This window comes from Carettochelys insculpta, chromosome 1, assembly GCF_033958435.1.
Source record: "Carettochelys insculpta isolate YL-2023 chromosome 1, ASM3395843v1, whole genome shotgun sequence".
Lineage (NCBI taxonomy): Eukaryota > Metazoa > Chordata > Testudines > Carettochelyidae > Carettochelys > Carettochelys insculpta.
The window spans coordinates 204464648-204481516 of record NC_134137.1 but is presented as its reverse complement, the minus strand read 5'-3'; the positions used below and the strand labels follow the sequence as shown (position 1 = coordinate 204481516).

At 48.1% G+C, this 16869-nt stretch overlaps 1 protein-coding gene across 4 annotated transcripts in view; it reads left to right on the top strand.

Annotated features, from left to right (window-relative positions):
* The first annotated feature begins 430 nt into the window (after positions 1–430).
* Positions 431–16869, top strand: part of ILDR2 (immunoglobulin like domain containing receptor 2) — a 51328-nt gene continuing 34889 nt past the window's right edge. For 3 of the 4 annotated variants that reach the window (XM_074998081.1, XM_074998072.1, XM_074998064.1), the window contains exons 1-3: positions 431–604; positions 13813–14145; positions 15449–15568. In XM_074998081.1, coding sequence (XP_074854182.1) covers positions 559–604; positions 13813–14145; positions 15449–15568 — 499 coding nt within the window. In that variant the 5' untranslated portion in view covers positions 431–558. The remainder of the gene's footprint in view (positions 605–13812; positions 14146–15448; positions 15569–16869) is intronic. The other variant, XM_074998089.1, reaches the window with a different exon arrangement.

Below are 16869 nucleotides of genomic sequence, written 5' to 3'. Positions count from 1 at the left end.
CGGCGTAGTTCGTCGCAAACACACAGCCTCTCTCCTCAGCTTGCTCTTTTCTGTCTCTCAGCCACCGTCTCACTCCTGACACTAGACCCTAGATTGGTGGCTGTTGAACTCTTTTCTGCTCCTGGACAGCTTCAATGGACAACCATGTGATTTAGAAACTCCAGTTACCACGGGAGGCTGCAGTAAGGGGAAGGGGGGAGGAAAGGAAAATTGGAGCAAACAGCGAGAGAGAAAAAAGCTTTCCTTTGATTTGGACTCAATCTATGGAAATGTAGTTGGCTAAGCAAAGGATTCTAAGTTCGTTTAACATTGATCTAGAGGCCACTGGGGGATTGCAAACCTGGGACCTCAAAGCCCCTTTCCTTTCTTCCCCGGTACAGTGGTAGCTTCCATTCAGAAGTCTCGGATTCGCACGCTGGGTGACTGCCGAGCCCGGCAGATAACGGAGACGGGAACACTTGTGTGCCAGTTGATTCATACCAGCACTCCGTTTTCTTTGCGGATCCAGTGTGCTTCCTCCCGCCCCTCAGTCCTTTGCTGCATGGCCAGCCAAGGGCGATGGATGGATTCTTGGTAGGATGGCTCGTTCTGCTGTGGGTAACAGGTAAGCGTTTGCTGCCACTCAGATGAATAACTTTCTTTGGATTTCAGCGGGGTGCTGCGTGTCTTTCCCCGCAGCCTGGGTTGAAAGTCCTTGGCGGCGCGGTGCAGTGGTTGGGGGCGGGGGAGGGGAGGGGGTTACACCTTACGATCATTTGAGTGAGAGACCTGTAGGGAGCGTGTGTTTTTTGTCTCACTTGGCAAAGTCGGGTGTGTTGTTTATCAGGGTCACAGGAGTTAGAGGCAGGAATGCATTGCTAGGTCACAGGCAGTGCAGAAGCATTCACCCTTTGCCGGCTCCCCCCTCCTCCCCGGCCCCAGCCCTCTCCCTCCAGCTTCCACCCGGAATCCAAGCACAGCTGGGCTTTGGCTGCCGGGGGGAGTCTAACTCTAGAGAAGTGGGGGATCCAGCACCTCTCCGAGGGAGACCTCGCTGGTGTTTTTGCTCCCGTTTGTGTTCCTTGGTGAAAGTCGCAAGGGTTGAGAAGCCCCTTGAGAGTTTACAGGGATGACAGATAATGGTGAGAGTGATCCAGCATGATCTGTGGGGAGAAGGCCTCTGATCTCCTGCCTGCCCCACTGCATGCCCTTAAAGGACAGCATTCATAGGGATTTATGGCTGAAGGGGTGACTGTGGCCTAACAGGGTTAATAGATCAGGGCGGCACTGGCAGCTCTCTGTCTTCCAGGTGAGTGAGCCAGGGGAGATTGATCTCTTCCTGCTTCCTCCCCTGGGTGGCATCCCCTTCCCTTCCAATTGGTATTTGAGCTGAGAGGGTCTGGGGGACATGGCTTCCTATGGGATGTCTCTCTCAGGTTCCTTGTCTGGTCACTTTGGGTCTCATGTTGCTGGATGGGACCTGAGCAATGCTCCAGCACTTTCCTCCTGGGGTTCTAAGGACAGTGCCAGGCCAGAGTACTGTTAACAGAGGTGGGGAGGAATTGGGGTGTTTGGTGGCAGAGGATGGCCTCAGTGGGTTGGTGTGTGGGGGTTTGAACAGGAGATACTGGTTTGAGGAGGAGACAGTGAGAGGCCAAAGGAACAGACTTGTCCTTGGATGCTGTGCCAGAGGAATGCCACAAGGAGCTTTTGCTCCCCAGCTCTCACGCTCGTGCTAGGGCCAGGAACAATTGTAGGAACTGCTCCTTTCCTGCGTGCCTGGCAGCACAGACTAATCCAAAGGGGTGTGAATGAGGCAAAGCCATGTCCGACCTCTGCTGTGGCTCACCAAGGGGGCCTGGCAGGGAGTAGAGAAGACACAGAGGTGTGGGAGCCTGCATGCTTCCCCTGTGAGCTGGGGAGGGACTGAGACTGAAGAAACCCTCTCCCAGATGCACCCGCATGTGATTCTCACTTGCCCTCCTCAGGGAAGTGCTCAACTGGCACAGTCTAGTTTACACAGAGAGAAGAATGCGGGGCCTGAGAAGGGCGAGGAGTGAAGAAGACAGCAAAGAACAGACTCTAAATGGGGCTAGGAGCAAAGGCAAGTTACAGCAGGATGAGACTCAGAGAACAGTCACATAACAAGCTGTGGAGGAGTAGCAGCCCCTTGCCAGCCAGGAGGAAGAGGTGTTGCCTCTCAAGGAGCCAGTGCAGGTGCAGGCAACTTCAGGGGTAGTATGGAAAGGTCACAAGCAGTTGCCTGACCTAGTTGGTGAAACTTACATAAAGAGAAAGAAGGAAAGAAAAGAAAACGAAAGAAAAATGGCGTCAGAGATTGAGAGGCATCACATTTTTTTAAATTTAAAATGGCTCTAAGAGGTAATCTCTTTTTCAAAAGGGTTCCCCATGAAAGCGCCCAGACTTCCCACTCCTACCCAGGTTGGGTTCAAACAGCAAAATCAGCCTCTCCTTATAGTACCTCTCTCTCCCTCGCCCCCACCCACTCACCTTCCCTCCCTCCGTTTTCATTATGAGTCACTTAAGTTGCCAGTGCTTCCTACAGCTCCCTACCACTTCTCCATCGCATCAGTTGGGGCTTAGGCAGCTTCCAATCCTCCACCTCCTCTCTGGCTGCTGCTGTAGTTTGACATTTCAATACGTGGGTTTAGAGCTCCTGCACTTCCAATACTACTACTATACTAGTGCCTGCTTACAGGGGGCTACCAATACCCTCCATCCCAATACTCGGTCTAAAGGAGCCCTGGTCTGAATGTTAACAACAGGGTATTAAATTGCCCCCCTTCCAAAAGAGCCTGTTATTATCTGGGCATGACTTGGTGGCTAACATCCTGGGAATGACGCGTTTCCCCTTTGTAAAGGAACTGCAGATCAGAATATCCCAGCTGCTTCCGCAAGGACTGCTGCTGTTTCTTCTCAAGGAGCTCCAGGTCAGGACATTCCCAATGACTTAACAACGGGCAGTTGACGAACTTCCCTGTGCTAAAGGAGCTTTTAAATTGGCACTGACTGCAGTTTGGAGCACATGAGACTGGTTGGGAGCAAGAGTTACTACTGCCATAAGACGGACTTCCTTTTCAGCGACTCTGGTGCTTGCTTTTTAAGGCATGACTGATTGGGGCTGATTGTCTGTCTGCAGGCAAAGGCCTTAAAATGGGCAACAGGTTAGGAGTTGCCAAGTACACTGAGGGCATCCTCTTTTGTGGAGCTGAACTCTGTGGATGAGTTCAATATCAGCTTTCTTCCCTCCTGCCCTCCATCCAGTGTCTCCTACTGCTCATACAGGTCCTGTGTGTCTCCTCACAGCTGGAGAAGGCAAAGAGGTGTGTGTGTGAGAGAGACAGAGAGAGAGTACGTCTACGCTTACCGGAAATGTTGACAGCTGCTACGCAATTTTAGGTACACCAGTTGTGTACCTGAAATCGGTTTTGTAGCCATTGACATTGGTCCCTGTCTTCACTGCAGAATGTCGAGGGGAGTGCTCCTCCCGCCGACGTTCCTTAATCCTTGCGGCTCACGAGGAGTCCTGGTCTGATCTGGCTATGGTCTGAAGAAGTGGGTCTGTCCCATGAAAGCTCACCAAATAAACTATTTTGATAGTCTTTAAAGTGCTACTTGACTGCTTTTTGTTTTGAAGGAGTCCTGGGTTCAACATTGAAACAGCGCCCTGGAAGATTGAGCTTAAGCATTCGATCTTCCATGGCTAGTGTAGACCTAGCCAGAGAGAGAGAGGCTGGCAGATTGACAAACATGGATTCAGGCTTTCATTCTCCTCTGCAGCCAAGCGGAGGGTTTAAAGGTCTTTATCAAGATAAGAAATTCCAATCCAGCCAAAATCAGCAAGTTTGTGCTCTGGAAAAAGGGGAGTAGGAGTGGAGGAAAGAGAGAGGAAAACAAAAGCAAGAGAGGTGAGACGGGGGGAAGCAGAGACAAACAGAAGAGACAAACAGATTCTCGTCCACTCCTCCCCACCCCGCCTCCTTCCTTTAGGTGGGCTGAGAAATTTCAAATCAGTACTCTCAGTTCCTTTCCTCCCAGCAGCTAATTCCTCTCTGTCCTTTGTTTGCCTTTGATTTTCGGCCCCTGCATTTATCTATTGTTTGGTTCTGTGCATTGTGATTTCTTACTGCAACCTCAACAATTTGTGTTTCAATTCCACTGGTTTTGGTTGGCTTTCTCCCTCCCACAAGTGCCAGGCATCTGGTGTTTTAGGGGCAGCATTGAAAGGATAAAGACTAGTCTCTTCTTTATGCTTTTCTTGATGGTAATAAGGGTATTTTCCCCACATTCTGGAAGGACATGAGGAATTTGTGGAACATCCTGGAGCTCATTAGCAAAGTTTGGCCCAGGCACTGTAAACTTTCTGAGTGCCAGTGGGTTATGGCATTAGCCACCTGCAGTCATGGAAGTGAATTTTATTGTTTTAAGTGAAAGCTGCAGCCTTGGCGGCTAAAGTCCTGCATTTATATATATAATCTGCACAACATGGGCAGCAGCAGAGCAAACTTCTCTGGAACTGACTCAGCTCAGCCTGGAGGAACTACCTCCAGGAGAGTATCCAAACTAAGAATCCATTCTTCAGCTCCTTGTAAGATCACTTTGCACTGCTGTCCCTTAATGCTACCCTTAAAGTACAGTGGAGGATTTCCACAACCTGGAAGAATACATGGAATGATGTAAAGCCACCATTTTCTGGCTACACTCCTTCTGCTTCTCCCACCCCAGCTCAGTGGGCATTCCAGGGCTCCCTAAGGATGGGCAGATCAGGGTTGGATTGGTCCCAAGGGACTAGCTGCTGTAAATTAGAGCTAGTGCCCTAGCCAACTTTGCCTTCTGCCACTCAGCTGTGCCAAACAGGAGCTAGGTGCAGCTGGGTACTGGCCTGTGTGCATTTTCTTAACTATTATTTCCAACCGTTTGCATTTGAATGGTGCCAGCACTAGTGGAAGTACAAGTTCACTGAAGAGCTCAGTCAGAATAGCAATCATGGGTGGCCTAGTCAGTTGTAAGGCTCTTGGTTGGGACTAACATTTACTGACAATTCTGAAAGTGGTTTCTGTGAGGAGGGTTGCCCGCACTGTATTTCAAAAACAAAGAACTGTTTTCTTAGCCCCTCGCCCCTCCCTCTTACTGATGTTTTTATCATAATCACTATTACTGTTAGTAGTGGTGGTAGTAGTAGTAATAATAAGCAGCAATCGCCTACTGTCGCTGGTGTTTGCAGCACTCCTCATTTCCAAATCTTGTTGTATAGAGATTTAAAAAAAAAAAATTAAAGGCTGTTCCTCATAATAAGGGACTGTTGGCAACCCTCCAGCGTGATGGTGGATTGCGACCACATAGCAGATGCCATCAAACTACTACAGGTCGAATGTCTCTAGTCCAGCACTCTCTGGTTTGGCAACATCCGTGATCCATTAATCATGGATGTGGCCAAGTTTCTGGTGGTCCCATAAAGTTTGTTTATACCCACCAGTCCTGGCTCTCACAGTTTTGTGCTGTTATTTGGCTCCAGTTTCCCATGAAATGGCTTCTAAGAGCCCAGTAAGCAGTGGAAATGTTGGTAATGCTGTTAGACAATACTGACCTCCTGTGGTCTGGCAAATTTTTTCAGCACTGGTCAGGTCCTGAGGGTGCTGGACTAGAGAGGTTCAATTTCAGTTACTAATGGTAGGGGTGATATTTGATCCTGTAACTAGAACTATATTTAATATTTTACTTGGACATATACCTATGGGTTTGAGGAACATAACAATGGGGCAGAAGTCTTCTTAACATATGCACGACATATCTCTAGTGGCATCTGACCAGGATTCATCACCAAATTTGATCAGTTCGTGGTATCATTCATGTCCCCAGTCTGGGCCAGGAACACTGACCCATCTGTCCTAAGGGCAGCAGTGTGAAGCTGCCAGGAGTGACTGTCACATGATGTGGAGACTTTATTGAGGCAGGTGGATTATTGATGAGAGAGGGATCCTTTATGGATCTCTGAATCTTGTAAAAGGCCTGGGATAATCCCTCCTATTATAAGGATTGTTCAAGCTGGTGGTGCTGCATTGCAGCTATGCATTGAAGTCATCCATGAAGTCAAACAAGAGAGAACAGGAAAGATCAAGAAAAAGCCCAGGGCTTGCTGTCATTTGTTAGACTGAAGAATCCAGATTAGATTTTAGGCCAGATGTTTTTGTACTGGAGTGCCATGTCTCAAGACTCATCCTTTACACAGTTTGTGAACTTTCTTTTTTCTCCCCCATGAGTTTTGTGGTGATTTGGCTGTGGAATAAGTACAACAGAAGTGTACTTTGCCACACTGCTCCACCAGCGTACCTCAAATCTGGTTTGGAGGGTCACCTATGGAGCTAAAAGTATTGATCAGTCTCTATGACCTATTCAAACTGGTCTCTTGCTAACTATCAAGGCTGACACTTATTGCCCGCAAAAAGAACGCCAGCACACTTTCCACTGAGGCTGCTGTTCGTAAATCATTTTCCAGGAGGGTTGCCAGATACCCTGCAATTTGCAGGACAGTCCCACATTTCGGTCAAAAGTCCCAAGTCCTGCATTTCCCCAAATATGTTCCATGGGGCTGCCAGGATCCCCCCATCCCCTGGCTGGGGATCCCGCAGCTGAGACTGCCAGTGGGGCTCAGTGGGTCCTGCATAAGCTTTTTGCAAATCTGTCAAATCTACATACCAGCCTTCAGATGATAGTGACTTTTGGTAAGTACTTGACTGGACTGGATTCAAACCACCAAACAAGAGGTGGAAGTGTCTATATCACAATCTATTTGGCTATGCACTCACCGGCTCTCATCTTTATACATAATTTTTTAAGGCCAGAAGAAACTATTGTGTTCATCTGTTCCAACCTTCTGCATGTTGCAGGCCACGGAAGCTCATCCACCCACTCACGCAATAGAGCGATAACTTTTGGCTGTTACTGAAGTTCTCACATCATGAGGTGGAGACGTCAGGATAGAGAGCAGCGGTGTCCAAAAGAAATTTCAAAATAGTCACAGCCGCCCGCCCAGCCAGGTGCTCTGCCCCACCTCCAAGCCAGGCTCCTCCCCCAGCGATTATTCACCAGAGCCCTGCCATGTGAGCTGGAGCTGCAGTTACCACCACGTGTGCGTGAGCAACACAGTTACTGGGGACGCTGGAGCCTGTGGCTCGGAGCTGCCTCCACCACTGCCGCCATGCATTGTCCCACCAAGTGGTGGGGCACGTGTGGAGGGCAGGTGGAGGGCACACCATGTCACCACACCGCAGTTTCCCGTTTGTCACGTGTGGTGAATGGGAAGCGTATTGGACACCACAGATATAGAGAATCAACCATTTTCTCCCTTCACACTAGTAAATGACTGTAGGTTACAGGGGAAGGCAAAAACCCTCCTGAGTCTCTGACAAGCCGACCGGGGGAAAAGTCTTCCTGACTCTAAGTAGGTCAGTCAGTTAGACCCTGAACATGTGGCTATGACCCACCAGATCTCAACATACCACCTCCTACAGTAATTTATCAAGAGAAGTCTTGAAATAAATGAAGTTTTTGGCCCCCTTTTTGGCTCTCCAAATAATGATATTCTAGACCTTCACTCCTTTGATAATTAGAATTCAGTCCCTCTGTAGTCCTACTTGTGTTTAAACTAGATCAGTGGTTCTCTAACTTTTTGGCCCACGGCCTACCCCACTCAGTACAAGCCATTCTGCAGACCACCAATCAACCACTCATGATGACAAAATGCATTTGCTTATCTCTAAATACCTTAAATACTAAATTATTTATAGAACAACAAAAAGTCCTGTGGCACCTTATAGAGTAACAGATATTTTGGAGTATAAGCTTTTGTGGGCAAAGACCTGCTTCATCAGATGTCTGAGTGCAGGGGGTGGTTTCAGAGGGGTATTTAAAGAGTGGGGTCCCAGTAAAGGGGGAGGGCCAGAGGACCTTATCAGCTCTGGCCCTCCCCCTTTACTGGGACCCCACTCTTTAAATACCCCTCTGAAACCCACCCCCTGTCATACAGCTGATGAAGTGGGTCTTTGCCCACAAAAGCTTATGATCCAAAATATCTGTTAGTCTATAAGGTGCCACAAGACGTTTTGTTCTCAAAGCTACAGACTAACACGGCTACCTCTCTGATAAATTATTTATATTAGTCTACACAGCTGTAACATAGGGAATGTCACATGGATGGAAGGCCAAGGCGGCCTCCACACTGCAGGGGGGGCAAGTTCTGAGTCCGTGGCCCACTTGCAAGATGGTTGCAGACCACACTTTGAGACCACTGAACTAGGTGATGAAGACGCAGTCGCTCTCTCATGATTAACCATTCCATCATTTTAAAAACCTCTATCAAGTTTCTTGTTGCTCTTCTCTCTAAACATCCAAGATTTTGGTACTTCAGTTTCGTGTACACACGAAATCCTTTCTGTCCTACTGATTCACTTCTGAGCCTTTTCAAGTTCAGCCAAATTGCTTGGAGGTGAGGAAACTGGTAGCTGCATCTGGATTATTGTTGCACCATTGATTTATATGAAGCCACCATCCTGTTTTCACTGTGTTGTAATGTAACCAAGCAGTCTGATGACTACCACTGAAGCAGAAGCAACGTAATGAGTGATCAGATTAAGATTTTTTTAGAAGAAGAAATAGCAGGTATATAATTTGCCAGTACCAAATGCTGTGTGTGCATATTAGGGTTTAGCTAGAACAAAGGTTTCCATTGCTTTATCTTCTCAAGCTCAGATACTACATTGCTCTTGCTAAACATCATCCCCGGATGCTAATCTGAAATCTTATAAAAAAGATGTGCATAAGAAATGAGTTGGGATGTTGCGTGGAAGATGCACAGTTGCTCATCGTACACCCCCCACATACTGTCTGATGGAACTGAGCCTCTGTTTTGTCCCACACGTTCTCACTCTGTTTCCCTCTATCTGGGTGTTCAGCAGGGTTGGTTGGTCAGGTGAGAGTCTGCTAAAGCTCTGCTAATCACTTATTAAAGCAGTCCCTGGCTTACCCAAATCAGTAATCTCATTAGCAGGAAAGTGGGCTGTTCAGGGAAGGGAGGTTACCATGTAGAATTCACTGAAAGTAACTGTATTTGCTAAGTAAATACTTAGTTCCCAAGGGAAAGATTTAAATACCTATCAGGTTTGCTGAGTCACTTTTATCAGCTCAGCTGCAACATGGTGAGTTAGCTAATTTCACATACTGTGTTGGGTGCAGATTATATGGAGTCATACATATTACTTCCTGTGAAATTTTTTATGTGGGGAGGCGGGGGAGCAAGGCACCTTTCAAGCAATAGATGATTAAATGGAGCCTTTAATAAATAGATGATCGGTTCAGCTCTAGTCCAGTACACAAGTACTGTGTGGAATAAGGGATCTCGGTGCAACCCCAAAGAGCCCCAGTTTACAATAGGGAACAAAGTCGATCCTGATACATCACTGCTAGCAACCCTAATGGTGTAGGTAGAATTGCATATCTGGGATCAACTTTGTTCCCAAGTGTAGATCAAGCCCTAATTGTGGTATTAGTCCTTCTGCCATCATGTGCCTGAAACACTCTCCTGTCAGCATCCCCAGTCCCTCTTTCGACTTCCTCTTTACAACTCATCTCTGCAATCAATCCCTTTCTCTTTTTCTGATCAGTAACAATACCCTAAGCCTTCTTTTCCTGAAGTGTTGTCTTAGGTCTCTGGGTTTATCTACATCAGAGAGTTTTGTCACTTTAAACTATACCACTTCATGGGTTTTTATACTGGTATAAATATATCCATGCTTAGGGGAAGGGATTGCCATTTTAACTGTATTGGTATAGTTAATGTGGTTTGGAAACTATACATAATACGAGTACATCTGCTCCTACACTAGAAATTTTTTCAGAACAGCTCTACGTATGCCTACAGTAGAGCTGGAAAGGCCATTCCAGTCTGCACAAGCTCTGTTTGAACTAGTGTACTGAAAATAAATTCTAACTGCTGCAGCAATAACAGTGGCTATCTGACCAAAGCATACACCTAAGGTCTCAGGCAGGATTGCACTCAGGGAGGCTAGCCACTTCAGCTATTAGTGCTGTAACAGCTAACCTTCTACTTTTTTGTGTGTTAACTCAATCAGAGCTAGTGTTGTCATGTCTCCTTGAGTTGGGGTTGTCATCTTCCAGCTCTACAGTAGACATAATCTATGTCAGCAAAAATAAGCACATAGCCTTGACTAATACAGTTATACAGGTACAACTTTATATATAGAGCTGTCTGCTCCTGTTTGTCTTAATTAAGAGTGGAAGGTATTTGAAGCATGAAATATTCCTTACCTGAGCTTGTAACAAGCCATGTACATTAATAGGACGATGCTAATACTTTTTAAATAATGACTCCTAGAAGTTGTCCTCGTAGTGCAGGAATGAGGCTCCTTCATGGGATGCTTGCTGCTCCCCATGCAATGGATAAATAGAGCATGACACTTTCTGGGACTGTGAACTGACAGCTTTCACTGGTACTCAGGGCTTGTCTATGCTTATTGGAGAGTCAATGCTCTGGAGATCGAGCTTCCAGGGTTCATTTTAGTGGGTCTAGTAAGGACCTGCTAAATCAAAAGCTGAAGGCATCAACCCTGGTACTCCTCGCAGTTGCGAGGAGTAACAGTACGTCTTTACTATGGGAAAGCTGGGCCCTACCATGGTCAATCCTCTGGAATTCAATTTAGTGTACCTAGTATAGATGCACTAAATCAAACTTACAGAGTGCCTGCCTCCCTTTAGGAGCGTAGGTTCCTGTTGACCTCTTGTAGTGGAGCTGGTACGGAAGCCTGAATTAAGTTATGTCAGTTGCAGCTACCTGGAATTACATGCCTTAATTTGACCTCCCCTGTATTGTAGACCTGCCTGCAGGGATCCTCACCCATCAACCTCTTGCTGTGGGGACAGCATAGATAATTGATACGTGGTACACCAAATCCAGCTATGCAATTCATGTAGCTGGAGTTGTGTATTTTAGATTGATATTTCTTCCCTAGTGTCGCCCTGGCCTTTGACTCACCTTAAACAACTGAAAAAGAAGGATGCATCAGCAGTCACACACATAATCCACTCCCATGTCTCCTCTGAGGTCTAATATGCCAGGTGGGAATGCAGCTCTCCTGTCAGCTGGTGGATAAATCAAATGTCAGATACTGAATGACACCTATTAACATAGAATGTAAAAGCCTAAGAATTCTAGCTATTACCTTTGCTTGGCCCACATGGCGATAATTTGTTCAGTGCCCAGACTGCACTTCAGTTGCAGCAAGGGTTGTATGATCTGGATGCACACCTACTGTGTCTCAGTATTGGGTATGGGACTGTGTTAATGCACATTACCAGGAGGCAGAATCTGCTGATAGTTATGTTGGAGTTAAGCTTGGGCAACTCCATTGAAATCAGTGGATTTACTCTGGATTTGCATTGATAGGAGTGATATCAGAATTGTCCCACTGATTGAACATCTTTAGTGCCTGGAGTATCCTTATCCATAACGTGTCTACTTCTTTAAAAGTGTCTACAGTAAACCCCCAAAATATGTGGCTTCCAGTTGCAGCTGCAGGCAGCTATGCAGGCTAAGAGCCCCTTCTCCTTGCCTTCCCCCGGCGGCACCACTGTCAGGCTGACAGCCACGTGGCTGGGGGAAGGCAGGGAGAAGCATCTAGGAAACTGACCAGGTCAGTTTCCTGGGTCCCACAAGTTGCAGGGAGCTTGGAACCAAGTGGCAGCCTGGTTCCTGGCTCGCCAACCCCACTTGTGCGAAAATTTGAGTTGTGTGGGGATTGCAGGAACGCAACCCCCACGTAACTCGAGGTTTTACTCTAATGTTCTCACTCCCCTCTCATCCGCTTTCTTTTTTTCAATATAACAACTAAACTCACATGATCCTAATGTTCACTAGTACTTGTTTCTATCTATCTATTGAGGAAGATGCTACTTGTAAATTCACCTACAGCAATAAAGGTAATTAACACTGTCCTGTTCTGCCCTTCTCCCATTGCTGCTGTATGTTATTATGTATATACTATTTGTATAATCTGAGGTGCCTAGCAGGGCGACATGGGGTGTGAGGGGCTGAAGAAGCATGGGACCCCCCCAAATGCCATGGGTGGTATGGGAAAGGGGCCAGTGGCTCTGGGTGATCTGAGGGGATTAGCAGGGGTTTTGGCACCAGCAGTGGTGGGGAGATGTGGAGAAATGCAGTTACACACCCCAAGCTCCTGGCCATGTCACTTGAGGGCCTGGGGGGGACCACCCATCTGCACTCACCGGTGGGAAACGGAGCAACGTGGCTGAGAGTGAGCTATGGCCATGTTGCTTTGATTCTCCCCACCACCACTAGTGAATGTGGGGGGCATGCTCCTGCTAGTCCCCTGGGCTACATCACTGTGGGGGAGAGGTGGAGAGGGGGCAGAATAGGGGCAGGAGGGGAAGAGGCAGGGCCTGGCGGGGGTGGTGGGGGTTGTCTCTGTCTGCCCCCAGGCTAGGGGTGGCATTGGAAGGCATCATGTGGGTCGGTGATCATGTGGCAAGCGCCCCCCATGTCCTTTCTCGCCAGTCTGCCTCAGTGCCTAGGAATGCCAGTAGTGGGTGAGGACCTCATTGTACCAGGCACGGTGAAAACGCAGAACAAAAATAGGGTTTCTACCCCGAAGATGTGACGTTTGTCACGAGCCAAACTCTGGGTGGACTTATCCCTACTCCCCAAACATAGGAAGATAGCCCCCTCCTAGTCCGTAAACATCTTTGCAACATATCTTGCAGGAAATTCCGTCCCACTCCCTAAAATCGGATGGTCGTTATAAGCCAGTGGGCTCAACCGTTTTATGCCCAATATCACTTTTTTTTTTTTTGAGTTTAAGGTCACCCCAGAATCTACCCAGCTCCTTTCCCAAGGCCCCTTCCTGTCCCTGAAGCCCTTCCCCACTCACTCCACCCCGTTTCTCTGTCACTCACTCTGCCCCACCCTCACTCAGTTTCACTGGGCTGGGGCAGAGCATTGGGGTTTGGGAGGGGATGCAGGCTTTGGAGTTGGGGCCAAAGGGTTCCCTTTTGGGTTTGGGGGGGGAGGGAGGGGTGGTTGGGTGAGGGGTGTAAGCCCCGTGGGGGAGTTTGCTGCATAACACCACTCCCAAAACCAGCACCCCAACTCCCTCTGGCACCCTGAAACCATCTTTCACACCAACACCTCCTCCTGCATCCAATCTCTTGCTGGTTGACACTTACCCTGGGTGGCTCTTGGTCAGCTGCGCAGCGAGGTTAAAGCAGGCTTCCTGTCTGCCCTGCACCATTCCCTGGAAGGTCCAACATGCTCCTGTGGCCCCTGGGTGTGTGTGTGTGAGAGACAGAGAGATTCCACAAACTGCCCCTTTCTGCAGGCACCTCCCACATAATTCCCATTGGCCACAGTTCTCTGTTCCCAGCCAATGGGATCTTCAGGGTTGTGTTTGCAGGTAGGAGCAGCACATGGAAACCCCTGACCTTCTCTCAACCATGGGGCCATGTTGGTTGTTTCTGGGAGCAGCATAGGGCTGGGATAAGCAGGAAGCCTGCCTTAGCAGCAGCCCTGCCGAGCCATCTGAAATTGCAATTGACTGGGACTGTCTTCAGGACTGACTAGTCAGTCACAATTGACCAGTTGGTTACCAGTGTAAGAAGTCTGTGTGCATGCAAGAATGACGCCATTGTGAAGCATCTAATCCCATCTGTGCCCAGAGCACATTTCCGTAGCATGCGGTGGGGGTGACACCAATGGTTTTTTTTTTTTTTTTTTTTTTTTTGTAGCTCTGGCTGAGGGACTGCAGGTCACAGTGCCTGAGAAGAAGAAGGTTGCTATGCTCTTTCAGCCTGCTCTGCTTCGCTGCCATTTTTCTACTTCCTCCACCCAGCCGGCCGTGGTGCAATGGAAGTTTAAATCCTACTGTCAGGACCGCACGGGAGAAGCTTTGGGTCTTGCCGCTTCGGGGATACAAGCACTGAGCAAAAGAAACCTGGAATGGGATCCCTACCTGGACTGCGTGGACAGCAGAAGGACTGTCCGTGTTGTAGCCTCCAAGCAAGGATCTGCAGTCACAATAGGGGACTTCTATAAGGAAAGAGATGTCACCATTGTCCATGGTAATGCCCTCCAGGCTGCTTTAGTATTGTTTAGAATCATTCCTTGGCAATTATGAATACTGAAGGCTGTTGGAAGTTGTTTAACTAACTCCATCTGGGCAGTGATTTTCTCCATAATCATAGTGCCCAGGGATTCTAGTCACGTGCCAAGACCCAGTAGTACAAGTTCGTTCTTATACAATGGACTTCACCAACTAAATCTGATGCAGAGAGGGAAATTCAAATTTATTCCTCTGGGGCTTTCAGAACTGCTCCACAAAGGGGCTGCAGGCCTGACCTGGAGGGGTTACTCTCTTCTGGGTAAACAGGGGTATTCTGTGTCCAAATTCATTTAGTTCTGGACTTCTCCATATTGTTCCCACTGATGGGCCCAAATTCTGACTTGGAGCTGCCAACTCCCCCAGTGGTGAACTTAGTCTCCATGGCTGGGGTTTCCTCTCACAAACTCTCCCTCTCCTTTTGAACAGATCTCTTCTCCTGCATGATGGAGTCGTGCTGCATCTCAATTGTAGGCTTCACCAGCTACTCCAGTAGGGATCTGAACCCAGTCCTGCTTTGGGAGGGAGAAAAGGAAGAGATTTAAATTATGTGAAATCAGTGGGGGGTGGCTGAGCTGCATGAAGTCAGTTAGTGCTAGTTTGCTGGAGGGGATCATGTAAGATTAAGCCTTCTCAGCACAAGTCATCGTCTTTGATTCAATAAGCCAGCTAGCTGGTGGGGGTAACGAGCTCCTTATTCCCTGATGTGCGGGGTGTGGGGGGGGGAGAGAATCACTTGCTGTCTAGTGATATCTTTGGTGGATGGCTGATGTGTTCCAGAGGAAGCAGCTTCTAAACTCTGCTTGCCCAGCAGGAGTTCCTTCAAGACACAGAGCCATTGCCAGTAGGGAAGGCGAAAGGAAGAGGAGTTGGTGATTTGTTCATGGGCTCCATCCTCTGCCTAGCACTCTTTATGGGCCTTGCCTGTTGTATTACTCCAGTTCCCAACTCAATACCAGCATTAACTGAGCTACATCTTTTTCAGAGCAATTGGGTTGTGTTACTCTCAAATGATCCAATCCCACCTCCCTCTGGAATTAGTGGGAAGTGGGCTTGATCCTATCAGGCACAGTTAGAGGCTTTCGTTTTTCTACAGCACTAGATAGGGATGTAATCCCCCCAAAACTCCTGGGGAACAAAGATCTTTTCCTATCAGTGACAGCTCTCGGGGGTTGCCATTGGAGTTGGAGACAGTGTTTTCAGTTCTTCACTTTTTGCAGGGGATGGAGCATGACCCCACCCTCAGCGTTTTTCTGTTTTTTCAGATGCAGACCTCCAGATTGGGAAGCTGATGTGGGGAGACAGTGGGCTCTATTACTGTCTTATCATCACCCCTGATGACTTGGAGGGCAAGAATGAAGAGTCAGTGGAGCTGCTGGTTCTGGGTGAGCCTCCTTCACAATCTGCTCCTTCCCCAGTGGAAGGCTCTCTGTCCCTGTCTCTCTCTGCATATGTTCATGAAGTATATTGTGAGTGTGGCGTATACATATGATATTTTCTGGGTCTGATTCTTCCTTGCCCTGTGCCTGTAGCACTCATTTGTATCTGGGTGCCAAACGTCCCTGTAGCTCTCACTTGGCAAATGTGCAAATGGCCACCTATGGGGCTGGCCAGAGGAGAAGGCAGCCCTTTGTTTAAGGTTTAAACTGATAAGATCCCAGTAAATCAAAAATGTGATATTGTGTCTTTTAAAAAATGTGTACCAAATAGATCCCCAGTGTGCTGGTTTTTGCTGCATTGAGACAGGTAATGGGGGTGGGCAGCCCTAAAGTTCTCCCTGATTCTCTGGAGGCTCGTCTCTCAAGAGGAATTGAGAGGGCACCACTTTTTGTTATAAGGGCTTGTCTACATGGGAGATTTTTCAGTGCTGGAGAAAGCCACTCTTCTCACAGGTCCAGGTGCCTGACTCCCTTCTTGATGCAGGCTGTAGCTCCTTTCTCTGTCAGTTTAAACTATCCTTTGATCTGGAGCAGGGGTGCACAAAGTAGAGGTAGGACATTTTGTAAGAGGGGAGCAGTGCAATTTGCTCCCTCCCCACCAGCTTCTGCTGCCTCCCCAGCACTCTGATTTCTCCCATGCAGCCGTTGCGGTCCCAAGGGAACACCCCACTGTCCCCCCAATGGCTGCTGGGCCAATCAGCATGTGCAGAGGCCCTGAGTCAAGTGGCGGGGCAGCTGGCGAGTTTCTGGATTGAAAAGGTACCCTCCTGGGGTACTCCTCCTGATCACCCTTCCCCCTTTGGGGCACCCCCTGAAGTGCCCCACCCCACATCCCTTCCTGTATTTCCCCCACAGGTTGGGGGGCCCAGCTGTTTGCAGGGCCCAAAAGAAAGGCATGACCTAAGAAGTGTGCTCACCCCAGTCTGGAGCATGCCATACAGGTGCGCAGGGGTGGGACCTCTCTAGCCTAGTACTACTCTATCCCTTGCTCTGGTTTAGTAAACTCCAGCTCAGCCACTATTGTACCTTAATAAAAATGACTGATGGGGGTTTACACCAGTATAACTCCCTCACCTTAAATTCGCACCCTACCTTACATTGGTATTGCTTCTTGTATAGACAAGCCCTTAGACAAGAAAAACAGTATTTTAACATCAGCTAAAATCAACTCTTTTCTTTTGAAGCATGAGCCATAATTTGCCTTACATTAATCCCCTAGAAGTCGGAAGTTAAAACCTGAAATCAGA